The sequence below is a fragment of the Miniopterus natalensis genome, chromosome 4 (assembly GCF_054644295.1).
Source record: "Miniopterus natalensis isolate mMinNat1 chromosome 4, mMinNat1.hap1, whole genome shotgun sequence".
In the NCBI taxonomy this organism is placed as follows: Eukaryota; Metazoa; Chordata; class Mammalia; order Chiroptera; family Miniopteridae; genus Miniopterus; species Miniopterus natalensis.
The window spans coordinates 75922531-75939505 of record NC_142084.1 but is presented as its reverse complement, the minus strand read 5'-3'; the positions used below and the strand labels follow the sequence as shown (position 1 = coordinate 75939505).

General features: G+C 38.0%; 1 protein-coding gene across 1 annotated transcript in view; it reads right to left on the bottom strand.

Annotated features, from left to right (window-relative positions):
* Positions 1 to 360: 360 nt before the first annotated feature.
* The window catches only part of ADAM28 (ADAM metallopeptidase domain 28), a 44031-nt gene continuing 27416 nt past the window's right edge, over positions 361 to 16975 (bottom strand). Inside the window, exons 13-23 of the mRNA XM_016214180.2 lie at positions 15849 to 15938; positions 13412 to 13607; positions 10460 to 10562; positions 7930 to 8089; positions 6902 to 6982; positions 6113 to 6191; positions 4124 to 4232; positions 3122 to 3200; positions 2374 to 2439; positions 1818 to 1883; positions 361 to 540 (exon numbers count right to left, since the gene is read on the bottom strand). Coding sequence (XP_016069666.2) covers positions 520 to 540; positions 1818 to 1883; positions 2374 to 2439; positions 3122 to 3200; positions 4124 to 4232; positions 6113 to 6191; positions 6902 to 6982; positions 7930 to 8089; positions 10460 to 10562; positions 13412 to 13607; positions 15849 to 15938 — 1050 coding nt within the window. The 3' untranslated portion in view covers positions 361 to 519. The remainder of the gene's footprint in view (positions 541 to 1817; positions 1884 to 2373; positions 2440 to 3121; positions 3201 to 4123; positions 4233 to 6112; positions 6192 to 6901; positions 6983 to 7929; positions 8090 to 10459; positions 10563 to 13411; positions 13608 to 15848; positions 15939 to 16975) is intronic.

The following is a 16975-nucleotide window of genomic DNA, read 5'->3' as shown; positions in this document are numbered from 1 at the left end:
AATTTGATAGGTTAATAATTAAAACAATTAACTTGTTGTTAGTCTTCTAATGATGAATGTACTAGTTTTTCCACTTCCTTCCCAGTTACCTGTGACTACTTATTTTTTTGTTTTCATTGGAGGATGAATTAGTTCCTACCAAGTGATAAAATCAAGATGTTCAAAATATTTGAACAAATATTAGTCAACATTACAGTAAAAAAAAAAAAAAGAAGTGGGGGAGTGAGTAGGAAAGTCGCCTAATTAGAAATTTCAGCTTCATAGCTGTATCTATAGAGTCATCTTCCTTCCCCTGGATATAGAGAACAGAAATTTTAAATTCAAACAAAGATTCTCAAGAGTACATCTCTCTTGAAAACTTTTGTTTAATCTCTTTAAAATATAACATGAATCAGAAAATGTTAACCTTCTTGGGTTTCAAGAGCAAATAGTAAAATAGTGCATATATTTCTCTTCTATCCAGATGGTCCAGTCTTCCAAGTTGATCATTTAGCCACCAATCCTGGCTTAGCCATTGCTTCAGACACTTGGATTGGAGTCCTAAAAAACAAGACAAAACTCTTCAGTGATCAACTTTTCCTAAAAATGTATATATCTCATAACTTTGTAATATTAAGAAATTACAACTAATTCTCAGTAGTTACACTTCCTATTTTATGGATTATTTGATACATCACAGGGAAGGAGTGAAAACATGGGAGTGTTAGGAAAGAAGGTAAGAAAAACCCCTCACTGGGATGCAAATATCCACCAGCTAATTAGTATAATGGAGATGGTAGGGGTTCAGGAGGAGAGTTATGAGACACCAGGTGATAATTATTCTATGGGATACTCTCTCCATCTCCCTATCCAGACTTTATTCTTAGTGAACATCTCCTAGGAAGACACAGTTATTAATTCCCTCCTTGACACTAAGAGCGCTACAAGATTATAATAGTTTGGCTACAGATCTCGTACCTTCAGGGTAGACATTGGCTTATCCTTGAAAACTAATGGTAAGTCATCAGAAATGCTATACATTTCCTATCTTAGCTCTACTTATTTCCCTATTTAAATCATTCCTGACCTTCTCAGCACTCATTTAAATTCTCCCTAACTCGAAAGGTCCAGTTCAAATTCCAGCTACTTGGTCAACCGGACTGTCTTCCTGTTTAACCACCCTGAGCCCATTCATTTTCCCCTCCCCATATTCTTTTCATCAGGATCACCTGCTTTGGCATAAATAATATATGAGCGATTAAGTGCTTCATATATATTTGACTTGTTTTCCTCCTAAAATTGTAAAAGTTCTTTAAAAATACCTTAAATTTTAGTTACTTCATTTACCGCCAACAAAGCACCAAATACGAGGAAATATGCTCAGTAACTATTTGAGCGAATGATTTCTACCTTTTACTTCATGGGCACCTGACTTTTATTCCCCATTTGCTTATCTGTGGTCTGTTTTTCATGCCCTACCTGTTACAGAAGACTATGACTAAAATAGGCTTATTCTATCTATAATAAATTTTAAAAAGCAAAATATAACTTATGATTAAATTTGACATCCTCCATCTAGAAACTAGCCTTTCAGGGAAACAGTTTGCCTTCTATAGCAGAACTACTGATCGTTTCTTAACAATTATATAACAGAACTATTTGTAATAATGATAAATTAATACCCATAATAATGTATAGGTAGTAAATAGACCTTGCTATGCTATCTCAGGTTAGCCTAGGGAGCACATATCTTGATAAAGAACCCACAGATTTAGAGACACTATTCACATTGGCACAAGAGACATTTAAAAAATCACCAGGGACCATCTGATACTTACAAGGAAAGAGGAAGATGGTTCAGATGTAGGAATCGGAGGTGGTGGAAAATCTGGCTTTGTAATTAGCTAGTAAGAGGTAAAAAAAAGATAATTCAAAGATGGGGCCTTAAAAAGAGAAGTGCTTAATGGAAAGAAGTGCTTAAAGTATTTTCAGAAATAGAGAATGTATGACCTTACCCATGAGAATGCCCTAAACCTATCAGTTCAATTGTTTTCATTTAGGCGTACACAAAGAATTGAGAAGTAAGTCCAATGCCAATAGACATATGATTGAGATGCCGCTCTAGGAAGGAGATCAGCACTCGTCCCGTAATGAGTTATCACTTTATAGACCTGGTAATTTTGGTGTAGGGGTTAAATTATAGGAGTATCATGGATAGGCACACATTCTCAAATTTGATATTTTCAAAATGTTGTGTAGAAGAATCTATATTTTATATTAATTTTTATACAGGTTGCAATATTCTTCTAAAGAAATAATTGTGCATTGTGTTTTTCACTAGTATTTCTTTAAGGTTAGATTGGCAGTGATATTTAAGAGAAGTTGCTAACTCACAAAAGAAGCTGGAGGCTCACTGCTGTCTGCTGGCAGGTCAGGGGCACAAAGCTTCATCTGACTTATCTGAAAGGAAAAAGAAATTTTTAAGATAAATTATCAGGTTCTTAAGTTCAGCTTCCAAATAAGCAGTCCTTTAAAAGCATGGGACACCAGAACTAAGATGACACTGGAGACCAGATGGGAAGCACAGCGGCCCAGCTGCTGCATTCTGTTAGGTTCAGAGCTATCAGAGATTGGTAAGTTTCCATCAAACACACGATGACTAATGGCGTTATCATTAACCAACTCCTGTAAAAATTTATAAACTTGCAGGACACAACCAAGGCATTAGGAGTTATACATATTACATATATTGTCATACAAATATGTGTATTATTTCCTTTACTGGGACATTTTTAAAGGAATGAGAGAGAGAGAGAGAGAGAGAGAGAGAGAGGGAGAGAGAGAGAGAGGAGAGATCTGGTATCTGTCCTCCTTGTTGTCTTACTCTGTTTGCATTTTGTGAATCCTAGCAAAGCAGCCTCTGCATTTCTGCATTTTAGGGGGGCTCTTCTGGATTTAACCAAACGCAGAGGAGAACTTTCTGGATGTGTAGTTGCAGAGCCCACAATCCTGCCACATACTCACAAGTGCGGTGAATTTATACAACACTGACGAGCAGAAATGATAGGTAGGCGGTCAGGGCAAGAGAGGGAGAGAATCACAACCTGGGCCCATGGCAAGCACGCTACAAACTATGACGCACCTCTTGGGGCTGACCGGCCTTCACCGTCTGTGGTGTCCTCTTCTGTCTGCATGGCCCGGTGCCGGGGGTAGACGCTGGCCTGTAGGGGAAAGGGTATCAGACAAACTGACCAGGCAGTTTGTTCATCCCAAGGGGGAAACTCAAGATAAATCTGCCAATTTCCTTTGCCCGCTGTGTCATCCTTGGTGACTGAGTGGGTTTTCACCTGCTCCCTAGGATGTTCTTAAGGCTTCTATGTCCTATAATTCATCATCCCCACCGCTGATTTTCTTTTTGATTCTCTTGCAGAGCCCTGAACCCTAATAACAATGGTGATGAATACAACTTTTATCAAATTATGTCATTTAATTAATGACTTATTTTATTCCTTCGAAATTTATTAATAGCCCATTATGGGTAAATTGTCCTTATAAAAATTCAAGAAAGATGCTGTAGTGTCAAGACCATGTTCAAAAGATTGACTGATCTTGGTGCATATTAAGACACCATCACTTCCTTTGTACAACTTTGAACATGTTTATTAACCCTCTGAGCTTCTGTTTCTACATTGGTAAAATGAGAAGTGCCTGATCTTGCAGGATTGTTGTAAAATTAATATATAATATCTTTTCATCTATATGATAGAAATAATAGTTACTACCACATGATATTGCAAAGATTAAATGAGATAATGTATGTAAAAGGAGTTAATAGAAGTGCTTATCATAAAGATAGTGATCAATAAAGGTTAGATATTGTATTCTTATAATAAGTGCAAAATCTTTAATAATGAGTTATTAATCTTATTATTAATTATATTTACAGTAATTACAGGGGAAAAAGACATGTCTTGCTGGGAAAGACTTCTCAGTAAAAGAAATACTCAGCTTCTGGTCCAAGCAAAATGTATGTGTACTTATTTCTAAGTATTTGAAGTAAACCAGCATTAAGTTTCATAATTTGGGTCTTATCTTTGAATTTAAAGTTAACTAGAGGCCAAAAAGTCCCCAGGTAAAAGCCTACCTTTGGACTTTCTTCTGCTTTCCTCTGACGCTTTGGAGCCACACTACTACAGCAAACACCACACTTATGACAGCCACAGGGAACAGCACCCCAACCACAATGGGAAAGGCTGCAACAGAGAGCCCAGGCTTAGCGAGGACCTAAGAAATTCACACATATGTACCACATTTGTCTTTTTTCTTCATTTAGCACAGCCTCTACCCTTCCCCCAGAGAACGTGCAGTCTCTGGAAAATCTCCCATAGCCAGTAAAATCAAGATATGTTTTGATTATGATTAGTAAAATATGATTTAGGTAGAGTAAATAAAGGGGAAATCTATAGGAAACATTTCATATGAGACAGCTGAAGCAAATACTACTGAGAAGTATTAGAAGGGATGATGTTTGTAGTAGTTGGAAAATGAATGACTGGGGGATTAGAGAGAATATAAAGAAAAGGGGATGGCAGAAAAGGAGTGAAGTATTTTTAAAATTCAGCCCTGAAATAAAACAGGGAAAAAGAAACTGAAGCCTTGAAATCACATTACTGTCAGTAGCAAATAAGGAGCCGAGACCTAAGACAAATGCTCTACTGATTTTTGCTCTATACTATAAAGATTATGGTTGGAAAGGAAATTATGTGACCCTGTGAACTGGGAAATGGTTTGAACAAATTTCTTGGTTCTATATGGTGCTTTTGCTTTTACCTACTTATCTAAGTAATAAGTGTAACTTCAATCTTTTGCTATTTCAAATATTCACGTTCCTCATAATAATCAGAAAACATAGATGCCAGGAGATGGAAATTTGAAGAGCAAATGAAACAGCTATCACTTTCTTATTGCAGAGATCAGTAAGCCAATACGATCCTGTTTTGTAAAAATGCAAAGGAAGTTCACAAGTGTTAACACACACATGCAGACAGCAGTAGTAGAATTCTAGGTAGGATAATAATTTCACTTCAAACATCTGATACTTTCCACCCTCCATAAAAATGAAAAGAATTATGGAAATATAAGAAGTAAAAGGATTTATGTGGACAAAAACAGTGTACATTCTAGCTCCAAACATCAGGAATAGATGCTATTTTTTCTTGGGAAGTTAACAGAGAATCTGAACTTGGGACATATGATTCACTCAGGCCCATCCCCATCCCTTGTGTATTTAGAACAAGAGTGGCTCATGCCTCAAGGCAAAGTCCTTCTAGAGAAGTCTCTAGAAACAATGGGCGGGGGGCGGGGGCTCTTGCCTGAGAAGCAGCACAGAGGCTAACAACAGACATTCATTCTAGATCAGAGAGAGAAGGGAGAATCGAGGAGCAGTTGAGTGCAAGAAGTAAATGAAATAAAGACCCCTCTCCTCATGGCAAAGTATCTTCACCACAGAGACCAGAGGTGAGGATCCCCACTCCGGCTGCTTCCTACCCTCACAGCCAGATCTCCCATCAGGAAGGGTGGTTGGTAGGTACAAGCACACACACATGCAAAGAAAATCCATGTGAGCTAATTCAAGTCGAACAGAATCCCATATCCAATAAAAGGTCACAGGCCCTGAAGACAAACAACCCAATGAAATACAAGGGGCAGGCTGCAAAAATGGAACAGCCAAATTCAAAAGAAATAGAGATAATTCAGTATGCAGAATTAAACCTACAAAAATAATCTGTCATATTCTTAGAGAGTCTTATGAGAATGTTACATCTATACTTTAAGTCAAGGCTGGTATGAAAATGGAACAATCAGAAAGCAAGATAATTTGGGAAATTAAAATAAGCTTACAAATATAAAATTTGAAGAAATCTTTTTTGTATGTAGAGTGAATGCATAGGGATGTGGAAAATAGGATTAAAAATCTGTTAAAGAGAATTTGAAGATTAATATTGTGGATTCAGTATTTACAGGACAGGAATTCCAAGAGAAGAGAAAAGAGGCAATGAAATCTTTTGTTATAAGAAAGAAAAGCTTGGAAAAGAAGAGCAGTTTCTCAGGTTAGACATGTAATGTTACCTACGGAAGACCAAGGAGGAGACATCGCAATCAGGAGGGGCCCAGCCCTCTTTACACTGACACTGGAGGTTGTGGTCACACACCTGGGGGATCAAAGATCCTATAAGTTTCCACACTAGACTGACCACTGACCCAAAGGCCTACTCATCCACGATTAAGTCCATTCTGGAAATGGAATAACCCCTGTTCTGAGTCTTTCAGCTATCTATATAACATCCAAATCGATAATAGGAATTTTGTATAGACCAGGTTCTTAAAAGAAATTTTTCATTGAAACACACTACTGATGGGTTAGACAAACTTAAACATTTTTTTTGGTTGTCAGTCTTTTTTGCTTTTAAATTTATCTTTATTGTTGAAAGTATTACAGATGTTCCCCTTTTCCCCCCATGGGCCCCTCCTCCCTGCTCCTGCCCTCTCCCCAAGCTTTCACCGAACTGTTGATCTGTGTCCACGGGTCATGCATATGAGTTCTTTGGTTAATCTCTTCCTGCCCCATACCTTCCCTCTGAGATTCTTCAGACTTTTGCATGCTTCCATGTCTCTGGATCTATTTTGCCTGTCAGTTTATTTTGTTCATTAGATTCCACATATAAGTGAGATCATGTAATATTTGTCTTTCTCTGACTGGTTTATTTAGCTTAGCATAATGATCTCCAGGTCCCTCCATGTTGTTTCAAGGGTAAGGGATTCTTCTTTTTTACAGCTGCTGAAACATTCTTTTATATCATGAAAACCGATCTAAAAATTACATAAGATTCAGCAAGCTTGGGGGAAAAGTTTCAGATCTTACAGCGTGTCCTTTGCACTTAGACGAGCAATTGGTCGATTTGTAGGCTCTCTCGATATCCACGCATTCTGCATTAATGCAAACCTGAAAATGATGCGAGAAACATAAAGTTGACACTATGGCCAGTGGCATCAGCTCTGCAAATTGCTGTCTGTTTGGAATTTGGTCTTAGTAGCCACTGTTACCATTATTAAACTTACATTTTTATTAAGGAAATCACAGCATTCTTTTGAAAATAGGAAGATGGTATCTAGGTAATTTTTATAATAAAATGTTTAGAAAGCCTCCCTTAAAGATTTCCTTACTTCGTTTCATTCCTCAGTGGTCATTCCCTGAACCCAGTCTTTAGTCCAAGTCTTAAGACTGATATTTATTTAGCATGGAGCTGAGCAATGATACAAGGTACCCATTCCAACACAAGTATTATGGAAAACTTGTCAATATCACATCTTCTGAAATATTAAAAATTATCATTTATATAAAAATAAATGATATTTTAAATCTCTTTTTTATTATTAAAGTGATTATCATTCATTGAAAACCTATCAATTTGGGGGCAATAAAAGTTACCTAAGTTTAGCAACCTTGTGCTAAGCAGACAATAGATACTTATTAAATAGTATTGAAAGAATCAATGCAGGCAGGCATAAATGAACGACATAAGCATTGCTTTGAAAACTGCGCCTATTGCCCTTGCCAGTTTGCCTCAGTGGTTAGAGCCTTAGGACTGAAGGGTCCTGGGTTCAATTCTGGGAAAGGGCACATACCTCAGTTCCAGGCTCGACTGGGGAACGAGCCAGAGGCAACTAATTGATGTTTCTCTCTCTCTCTCTCTCTCTCTCTCTCTCTCTTTCTCCTTTCCACTCTCTCTGAAATGCAACAGGAAAAAAATATCCTCAGGTGAAGATTAAAAACAAACAAAAAAACAAACCAAAAAAACTGCTCCTATGAAACACAAGGAGGCCTTGAAAAACAAAACAAGAAACAAAAACTAAAAACATGTAAGAATAAAAACCACAGTTTCAACCTACCTTCTTATTTCCACACTTGGTTCCATTGGCTACCATGCCTATTTCTTCACTGTTGTCCTCAGGATTGAATGATTTACATGACAGGAAAGTTATTATACGTCCTTTCCAGGGCAAAGTATCTGACCCACCTTGACAGAACAACTTCCCACACATGGCATCACTAAGGAAAAGTCAAAATTTGCTGCAGTTAAATTACCAGGATCTAAATTGCAGATTTAGACAAATGTTGATAGCTCCCTGACTGTCAATATTGAACTAATGGTATTTCTCCCTGTAGCAGAGACTCCTGGTTCTTCCTCCTTGAGATCAGATTTCCTCTTAGTCTTCAGTAATAGAACCATTGAGTATGGAAAAGCACGTTGTTGCTGTAACAACAACAAAAACACATTTCCCAGATTTCCATGCAGCTAATTTTGGCCCTTGGGAAGGGAACAGAATCTTAAGTATAAATTCCTGAAGGTGGCCTTACATTTGTTGTTGTTGTTGTTTCCTTTTTACTTATTGGAAAGTGATGGCTGGCACTGGAGAAGCCAACACACACCAAGAGAAACACTTGGGAATGGTGGTCACGTATATGATAGAGCTAGAAAATATGAGGATGGATCTCTGACATACTGGAGGGCACCAAGGAAATCAGTTTCTATCTTGTTTCACCACCAAGGAAATCAGTTTCTATCTTGTTTCACCACCAAGGAAATCAGTTTCTATCTTGTTTCACCACCAAGGAAATCAGTTTCTATCTTCAGTTATTTTTTCTTATTTATTTTCATGAGTTGCAGCAGAATAATTTCAACTATGGTTGTGTCAATATAAAGTTGGGCCTTAATTGATCCTCAAAGCCTTGGGGTGGGGAACGTAGGGCCCACAGGCTGTTTCTGGCCTGTGAAATCATTTGGTCTGGCCCTGCCAAGGCAACTGCAGGAGGGACTCAAAATTCAATAAATCTAGGAGCTTTTTTCATAGCTAATTTTTAAGTTGACAGTTTTGTATGGCTTGTGAATGATGTTATAAATATCCAAATGGTCCTTGGCAGAAAAAAGTTTCCCCACCCCTGCTCCAAGGCATTATGTGGGGTTACTGAAAGAACTATCTCCCTGAAAACACAGATGAAACTACTCAGCACTCAATAAAACCATTGTTTACCAACCAAAGAGAGTAAAGTCAATGCCAATAAAATTGCAGTCGATTGCTTTATGTAGAATTCAGAGAAGGGCTGTGAGAAAGTATTCTGAGGGCAGATAGAATCAGATCCTTCTGATGTCTTCGCTGGTTGCTGGAAAAAGTAGCAGAGAAAGGCATGCATTCTCTCCAAACTTGAGAGGGTGTTTTTCTTGAATAATTTAGGTGAAGTCTTATAAGGAAGATTCTAGGACACAGGGAATTCTAGGCTTGCTCTCCACTACAGCCAGTTACTATTAAGAAGTGACTAGAAATGCAGCCTGTGGGGAGAAAGAAATACTCGTGCCTTTAGTTGCAGAAATTATCCAGTGCTCATACAGATGGCGATGTGAGAAAATGGGTGTGCACACACTGCAGAGGAAAAATAGAACTACCCTGCTTCCTTTCCCCAATCACTACCCTCTCATACAACATATTGCTCTTTTCCCCCCAAAATATTTCCTTTTATATAGTTTCCCCCTTTAAATCTGCCCTGATATCCTATAAAGGAGAAAGCACAAAATATGATTGTCCATCCTTTAGGTGCAACCTCCCCAAGAGATGACCCTATGTCCAAAATATATTTTGTTTAGAAAAATTAAAAATATATATATAATTTGCTTGGCAAAATTTATCACCTAGAAAAATTAGTGTTTAACAGAAAAACATTGAGAAATGCTGATCTTGTTTAACTTCTTGTTGCATATGGCTTAGTGTAAAATTTGGAACAAGTACAAAGAGTTTAACCTATCATAATTTGAATTTTTAATGTCATCTCAAAATTGTACAAAAACATCTTATAGAAAAATCTCAAGTTTATTGCATATAATATTATAAAAATTAAAACATTCTTCAGGTGAACTGTCAATTTTTTCTCTTACTGCCTTTTTTCTTTATATAATTCCATGGCAAGTTTACATAAAATTTTACAAGCATTGTATTGATTATTCTCTGAGTAGGTAGATATTTGTGCTTCTAGAATCACAATAAAAGACATCAGATGGGAAAGCACCTAAAATATCCTGGAAAATTAATGGATACATTTCTATTTACCTTGCTTGTTCCATCTCAAATATTCATTTTATTTAACAGTGATTGTACTTGATATCAGTCACTGACAAGGATCAATGGAGCAGTTCCTTCCGCTAGGAAGGACTTGACAAAAGGGATCAATTCTTATTTCTCTTGTCAACTCAGTGCCTAGCTAGAAACATGGCACAAAATAGTTGCTCAGTGACTACCTGTCAAATGAATGACGTCCAAATTCACCTTCTCTTTAGATGGAATAAAGCAGAATGTATGACTGGAAGTGAGCAATTTCCCTGGTCTGTGGAGGAGGAAGGGCTAAAACTGTTGTTTGAAGGCCACTTACTTCGCTTTACAGGGAACGGGTGTGTCATTCACTTTGCGGCAATACCCGTACTTTGACACGCCTTCGTTCATCCGGTAGCACAACTCATCCGCCACCTCTGTTCCTGGCACCAGGCGTGGTCAGGAGCAACGTATTTGGAAAGAAAATAGAAAGGAAGTTCAATGCTACAAAGGGTTGATGGGGAATATAGTCAGTCATATTGTAATAACTACGTATGGTAGCAGATATGTACTTGAAATATCAGGGGACCATTGTAAATTATATGATTGCCCAACCACTGCGCTGTATCCCGCAGTAGTGAAATCCCACGGTTCTTAAACTGCCGCTAGTCTGTTGCCTTCCATGAAGCTGATCCTTGAACAGCTTCCGTCACTGTTCTTGTTCTTCAAGACTATGTGATGGGATGGGACATGCCTCAGGTGAACAACAGCACCACTTTATTTATTTATTTATTTATTTATTTATTTATTTATTTATTTATTTATTTAAATATGTCTTTATTGATTTCAGAGAGAGGAAGGGAGAGAGAGAGAGAGAGAAGTATCAATGATGAGAGAGTCATTGATCGGCTATCTAGCCTGCAACCTGGGTATGTGCCTTGACCGGGAATCGAACCCCGATCGCCTGGATCCTAGGTCGACACTCAACTGCTGAGCCGCACTGGCTGGGCCAAAACCACTGCTTTAAATTTTATTTCCAGGTCTTTCACTGGACCTGGCCTCTCTTACTGGCAGATTAGCAGTGAATTTTGTACACTTAGGGGCCGTGATGAACAACATGAGATTAAATCAATGACAAGAGAGGATGATGCATTTAACAGACATGGTAAACAGGAGAAGTGTGAGGCTGCTGCCGGTGTAACACAACATACTGTTTTACAGTAGACTTTTTTTATAAGTAGAAAGAGAATACTGTAAAATAATGATAAAAAGTATACTCCAGTAAATACAGAAACCATTAAATAATTGTTTATTTTGATTATTAAGTACATATAGTTGATAATGGCAATGCAGTAGGTTTGTCTACACCAGCATCACTACAAACACATGAGAAATGCATTGTGCTAGGACATTATGAAGGTTATGACATCAATATGTAATAGAAAAATCCCAGCTGCATTATAATCTTATGAAGCCACCAGAGTATATGTGGTCCGTCGTTGATGGAAACATCATTATGCAGCACAGGATGTAACGCCATTGACCCTTAGAACTATAGCTTGCACTAATTTGATGTTGAGAGAGCTGACTGGGGGTAAAAACAATGTTTTAAATATTTTCATTCTGAATAATTGCTATTTAAGTATTTGAAAACATCTGGATTATTTGCTGAGAGTTAAAAGAAACCTATATGAATTGGAGATTTACCCAGGAGAGCCACAGTCATGCCCAGTAATCTAGGCATTATTGACTAGATTCCCCTTGCTGCAATCTGCATCTCTGTGGCTGTTCTGTAACTGCCAATCTGCACTGCTTAATCTCTTCAATTTTTTTACCCAGCCTCCCAACACCCCTCCACTCTGACAGCTGTCAGTCTGTTCTCTGTATATGAGTCTGTTTCTATTTTGTTTGTCAGCTTATTTTGTTCATTAGATCCCACATATAAGTGAAATCATATGGTATTTGTCTGTCTCTGACTGGCTTATTTCACTTAGCGTAATACCCTCTAGGTCCATTCATGCCGAAAAGACATATTCTTAATCCCCAAATTCAGAGTCACTGCTGCTAATACTGCAGAAAGTATCATCCACATACCGGGTGTCACACTTCTTCATAAATTACTTTTCCCAATTAACAATCTACTTGTCCTTTCCCCAGGCATTAAATATTCTACAATATCATAGCTGCAAAAAAAAAAATTCACTGGATAGATACACTATAATTTTATTCACTATACCTTATTCTTGGACTTTGAGATGTTTCCCAACTATTAATATCTACTATTATTTTTTAAAAGTGCTAGGAGAAATACTTGCAAATAAATATTCTTGGGTACAATTTTTAGGAAAAGGAGTATTTTTTAGGTTGCATATGCACTTTTCCAAATTCTCTCTGAAGAGACTGTGCTGATTCATATTCTTACCAGAGTGTGGAAACGTAGGTGTTTTGTCACATCCTCGCCAACATTAAGCATTAACTGTAACCCAGCTTTGCCAATTTAACAAGCTTAGAAGATTAACTTGGGGTCAAGCTTTGCTCCTCAAATTGTCTCAGACCACCCTTCCCTGACACGCAAAGTTTTTATTGAGGAATTTTATTTTAATGTTCCTGTCCATTTATTTCCCAGGTTTCTTTTATTTTGATTATATTGTGAATCAGTCATTACTGTTGCTTTCCTTAATCTTGTCCCTTGTATATTTTTAGGAATTATAAAATTTTTCTGGCATGTGATAACTCTCTTCAAATAATTTTAGGAATATGTATTCTCCCTATTTGAAAAAAAAATTCCTTCAGCCATTTAAGTAGGAATCAGAAGAGTAGCAGAAAAGGCTGTGAAAATTACATGTATACACACACACACACACACAAAGACTTTCAAGGGGTTACTTATCTGAAAAGGGTCTTGGTTACGGTTAGCAGATAAAATACTGAACCCAGTTAAATTTGAATCTCAGATACACAAAGGATTTTTTTTAGTTTGAGTTTGCCATAAATATTGCACAAGACATATAGACACTAAAAAAGATCGTTAATCTGAAATTTAAACTTCACTGGCCCATTCTTATTTTTATTTGCTAAATCTAGCAAGCCCTAAACTGATCTTAGGTCCTAAAATGCAGTGGCATAGTTGCTAAGAAAGAAGAATGGGACAGAATGCTACTTTGGCCATGATTAAACACTGTCACTTGAAAGACCATGTTTTGTTTTGTTGTTTTGTTGTTTTGTTTTGTTTGTTTTGTTGCATGTGCATCGAGAGGCGGGACGCCAGCTCCCCTGGGGTTTGGCCCCCTACCTGCTCCCCAGAGCCCGGTGCACTGCCCCTGCAGCGTGGGGCACGTCCCCATCAAGCAGTAGCCCTTCTCATTCTGGCAAGGGAAGCCATTGACCTGGAATCGATCATCAGGGCAAGTGCCAGATTTACCGTCACACATTTCCAGCAGGTCACACTCATCTTTTGCTGGTCTGCACACTGTACCAGCCTTTTTAAACTGCAAGAGGAAAAATGGAGAGAAGGCTTTTTCCACCCGACTTACCAACTATTTCAAATTAAACCCAAATAATATTTTCCCTTTGGCCCTTTATTGCCAAGGTAGTGAGGAGCATCATTCTATTCCAGTTTACATTTACATCATATAAGCTAAAGCCACCTCCTATTATGTCATTTCTATTGACTTTGGCCAATGACCTAATTCGTCAAGTAACCAGTATTTCTGGATTTGTAGTGGAAACATTATAGAAATATCAATGAGAAAAATACAGAAGAAAACCAATCAATATCCCAGATGCAAAGAAGGAAGGTATGTCTGGCTTTGTTGAATGCATCTTTGTCAAGACTTTCAAGGAGATTTCAGTCTGTAACTTCAGGTTTATTGGTGACGTGGATCTTCCGCATTAAGGGAGGTTAAGTTTACAAGCACCGGGTCGGGTGCTCTGAGCCTTTCCCAGGCATCATGTTTCTGAATTCTTAGTTCCTCTTATTGTGTGTTCAGATATTTCTTTTCAACCCACTTCTTGTGGAATAATTTATAATGAGAGAGAAATACCCAAATATTCACTTGATATATTAATTCTATTGCAATCTACTACTGCAAATCTTGCTCTTATTTCCTTAGAGAAACCTCAGTAAAACAGTTCTGCCTTCTATTCGAAGGTGAAGAGGCCTGTGTGGACACTGGAAGCATATCTTTCCCTGAAGTGAGCAGGAGGCTCTCAGGTCACCAAAACACTTTCGATATCTTTATGCTGGTGACAGAATAAAATATATAAATTTAAATCGGAGCATATGAAACCCTCCAAATTCAACCCTTGCTGCCCCAGCCAGCCCAGCTTTACAAACTATGCTTATATTTTCTGTTCTTTGTTCTTTCTCTCAGCCTCCTTATTTGGAAAGTTTTTCTCTTTCTGTCCACTTCTCTAAAACCTATTCATTTTCCAGCCTAGTTTGAAAGCCTCACTTTTCATGAAGGCTCCTCTGATTTCTTCCACACGCATAGCTGCTCCTTTTTTTTATTTGATTGGTTGGTTGATTGGCTGATTGAACTTATTGGAGTGACACTGGTTAGCAAAATTATACAAGTTTCAGGTGCACAATTCCACACACATCATCTGTACACTGTCCTGTGTGTTCACCACCCCAGGTCAAGTTTTCTACATGTGGTGGGGAAAGTGGCTGAGCTCAGATTTGGAAGATGCAGGTTTGAATCTTAGCTCTGTCAGTGGTTAAATGTGTAACCTTAGAAAATGAATTTAATCTCTGAAAATCCCTTTTCCTGTCTAATCTTTAATTTACAAGTTCATTGCCCTAAGAAAATAGCAAGTTCTTTGAGGTCAAAAATTGTTTTTTGTTTTTTTTAACATCTCCCAATAGAATGTAATAAACACTTGTTGAATACTACTTAAGTTCTCAAATTTTCTTCCTTTTGGCCTCCTTTATTTCTTTCCTCTCCCTCTGACATTAAAAAAAAACCAAACTACCCCAAACACTACCCATAACCTGGTATCCAATCTGCACATTTCTTCTAGAAATAGTTATTGAGCATTTAAAATGCATGAAATCTGTGCTAGGCGAGGATGTCCATCCCCTGCCCTTAGGAGTCATTCTAACAAAAGAGACAGACTCATAAATAAATAACCGTTACATAGAATTCTATGCAACAATGGAATGTAAAATGCTAAATTTTAACTTGAAGGAAAAGCCAAAAAGCCCCGCAGAGAAAAACGACACGGCATCCTCACTTTATGTCTTTTTTACTATGAATTTCACCCTAAAGTGACTTCAAAGGTTGAAGACAGGGGAGCCTCGGCGTTATTAAAAAGAAAAGTTTTTCCACCAAACTCATCATTAAAGGAATTTAGAACTAATTATGAGGTTTGGTCTAAGAAGGCCTGTAGTATCTCAAGAAGCAGGAGGCAGGAGCGCTGGCTTTGGAGCGGGTGAATCTGGAGTTTGCTAGTCAGTGATTCTGCGATTCTGCACGTTTTCTGTTCTGAGGCTCTTTTCCTTCAAAAGCAAAATGAGATCATAATATCTACTTCGAAGGGGTGTTGGAGGATCAGATAGTCCATGTTTGTCAAGCACTCAGTGAGGACTTGGTAAATGGTAGGTAGCATTATTTTAGAGACAGAAAAATGTTGCTTTGCCTATTTCGTTGAACACAACCCCTGAGATTTTAACATGGAAAAAAATAAAGGGTAGTTGTAATTATTAAGACAGAATAAAAGAATCTTACCTGGCACTTTTCACAGCAGTCTCCTAACGCACATTGGAAACCTGCCTTGATTTTACATGTCTTAGCGTCACAGCACAGGTCGGTGCATTCCTATAAAACACCAGAAACAATTGCAAAGGCCCAATTACTTTTTGGTCTCATTTTAGCACAATGCATAACATAATTTGCTCACCCACAGACTTCACTTTGGTATAGTCTGAAAATAATTTTCAGGAAAATAAAACAACAGCAGCAGCAAGGCTTAACATTAGAAAAGCTGAGATTTTAGAGCCACCAAGGGTTTGTTATTTGTCTGGATTCTACTTACAGTTTTAAAATTTGAATATCTTTTTTTACTCACCCAGTTTCCCACAATAATACTGAAAATATGAGAGCAAACAAAAAGACAAAGGACGGTTTTTAAAAAATAAAATTTATCTAACTAGAGAACATAATTAGTTCAACTGATGAGTTTTGTATCTACTCAGCAGTAAATTTAATCTCTAGAACATGTAACTGCGAATCTAAAAATACAGTTTTTTATTCAATGTCGACATTTAATTCAGCTCCGCATAAAGCGATTTGCTGTATTTCGTTCTCCTTGCCTTATTTTTGAGAACCAGGCCCCTTTCTGGTTGTAGCATTTTACATTCCCCAAGAAGAATGATATTTCAGAATTACAATAGTTAGGGTTAAAATTCTTGCCCTTATTTCAAACATAAATATCATCTGAGAAAGATTACTCTTTCTCATAGAATGAATAAACCTGTGATCCTGTTTGAAGTTTCGGAGAAGCTGGGCCCCCAAGGGCTTGACATGTTGCTTATAGTAAGCGTTAATAAGATGGGGACAAGGGTCCCATTCAGAGCCCTGGCTGCCCGGTGAACAAGGTGGGATCAGGCCAGGCTCTTCTAATGGTGACAAGTCCTGAGTGGCAAAGGGATAAACCGGGCCGGGTGCTGGTGGGATTGCCGGAACAGCACCCCGAATCCACATCCTAGCGCCTTCCTTTGCCTGCATGGTGACCCTGGGCAGGCCATTCCCACCTTCTGAGCACTGTCGCGGTGCGCTGTCTACAGCAACCGCTCAGGAAGTCCGAGGCTCATGAGAAATGTGAGGTACCTCTGACAGAGAGGGAGGGGTGCAGA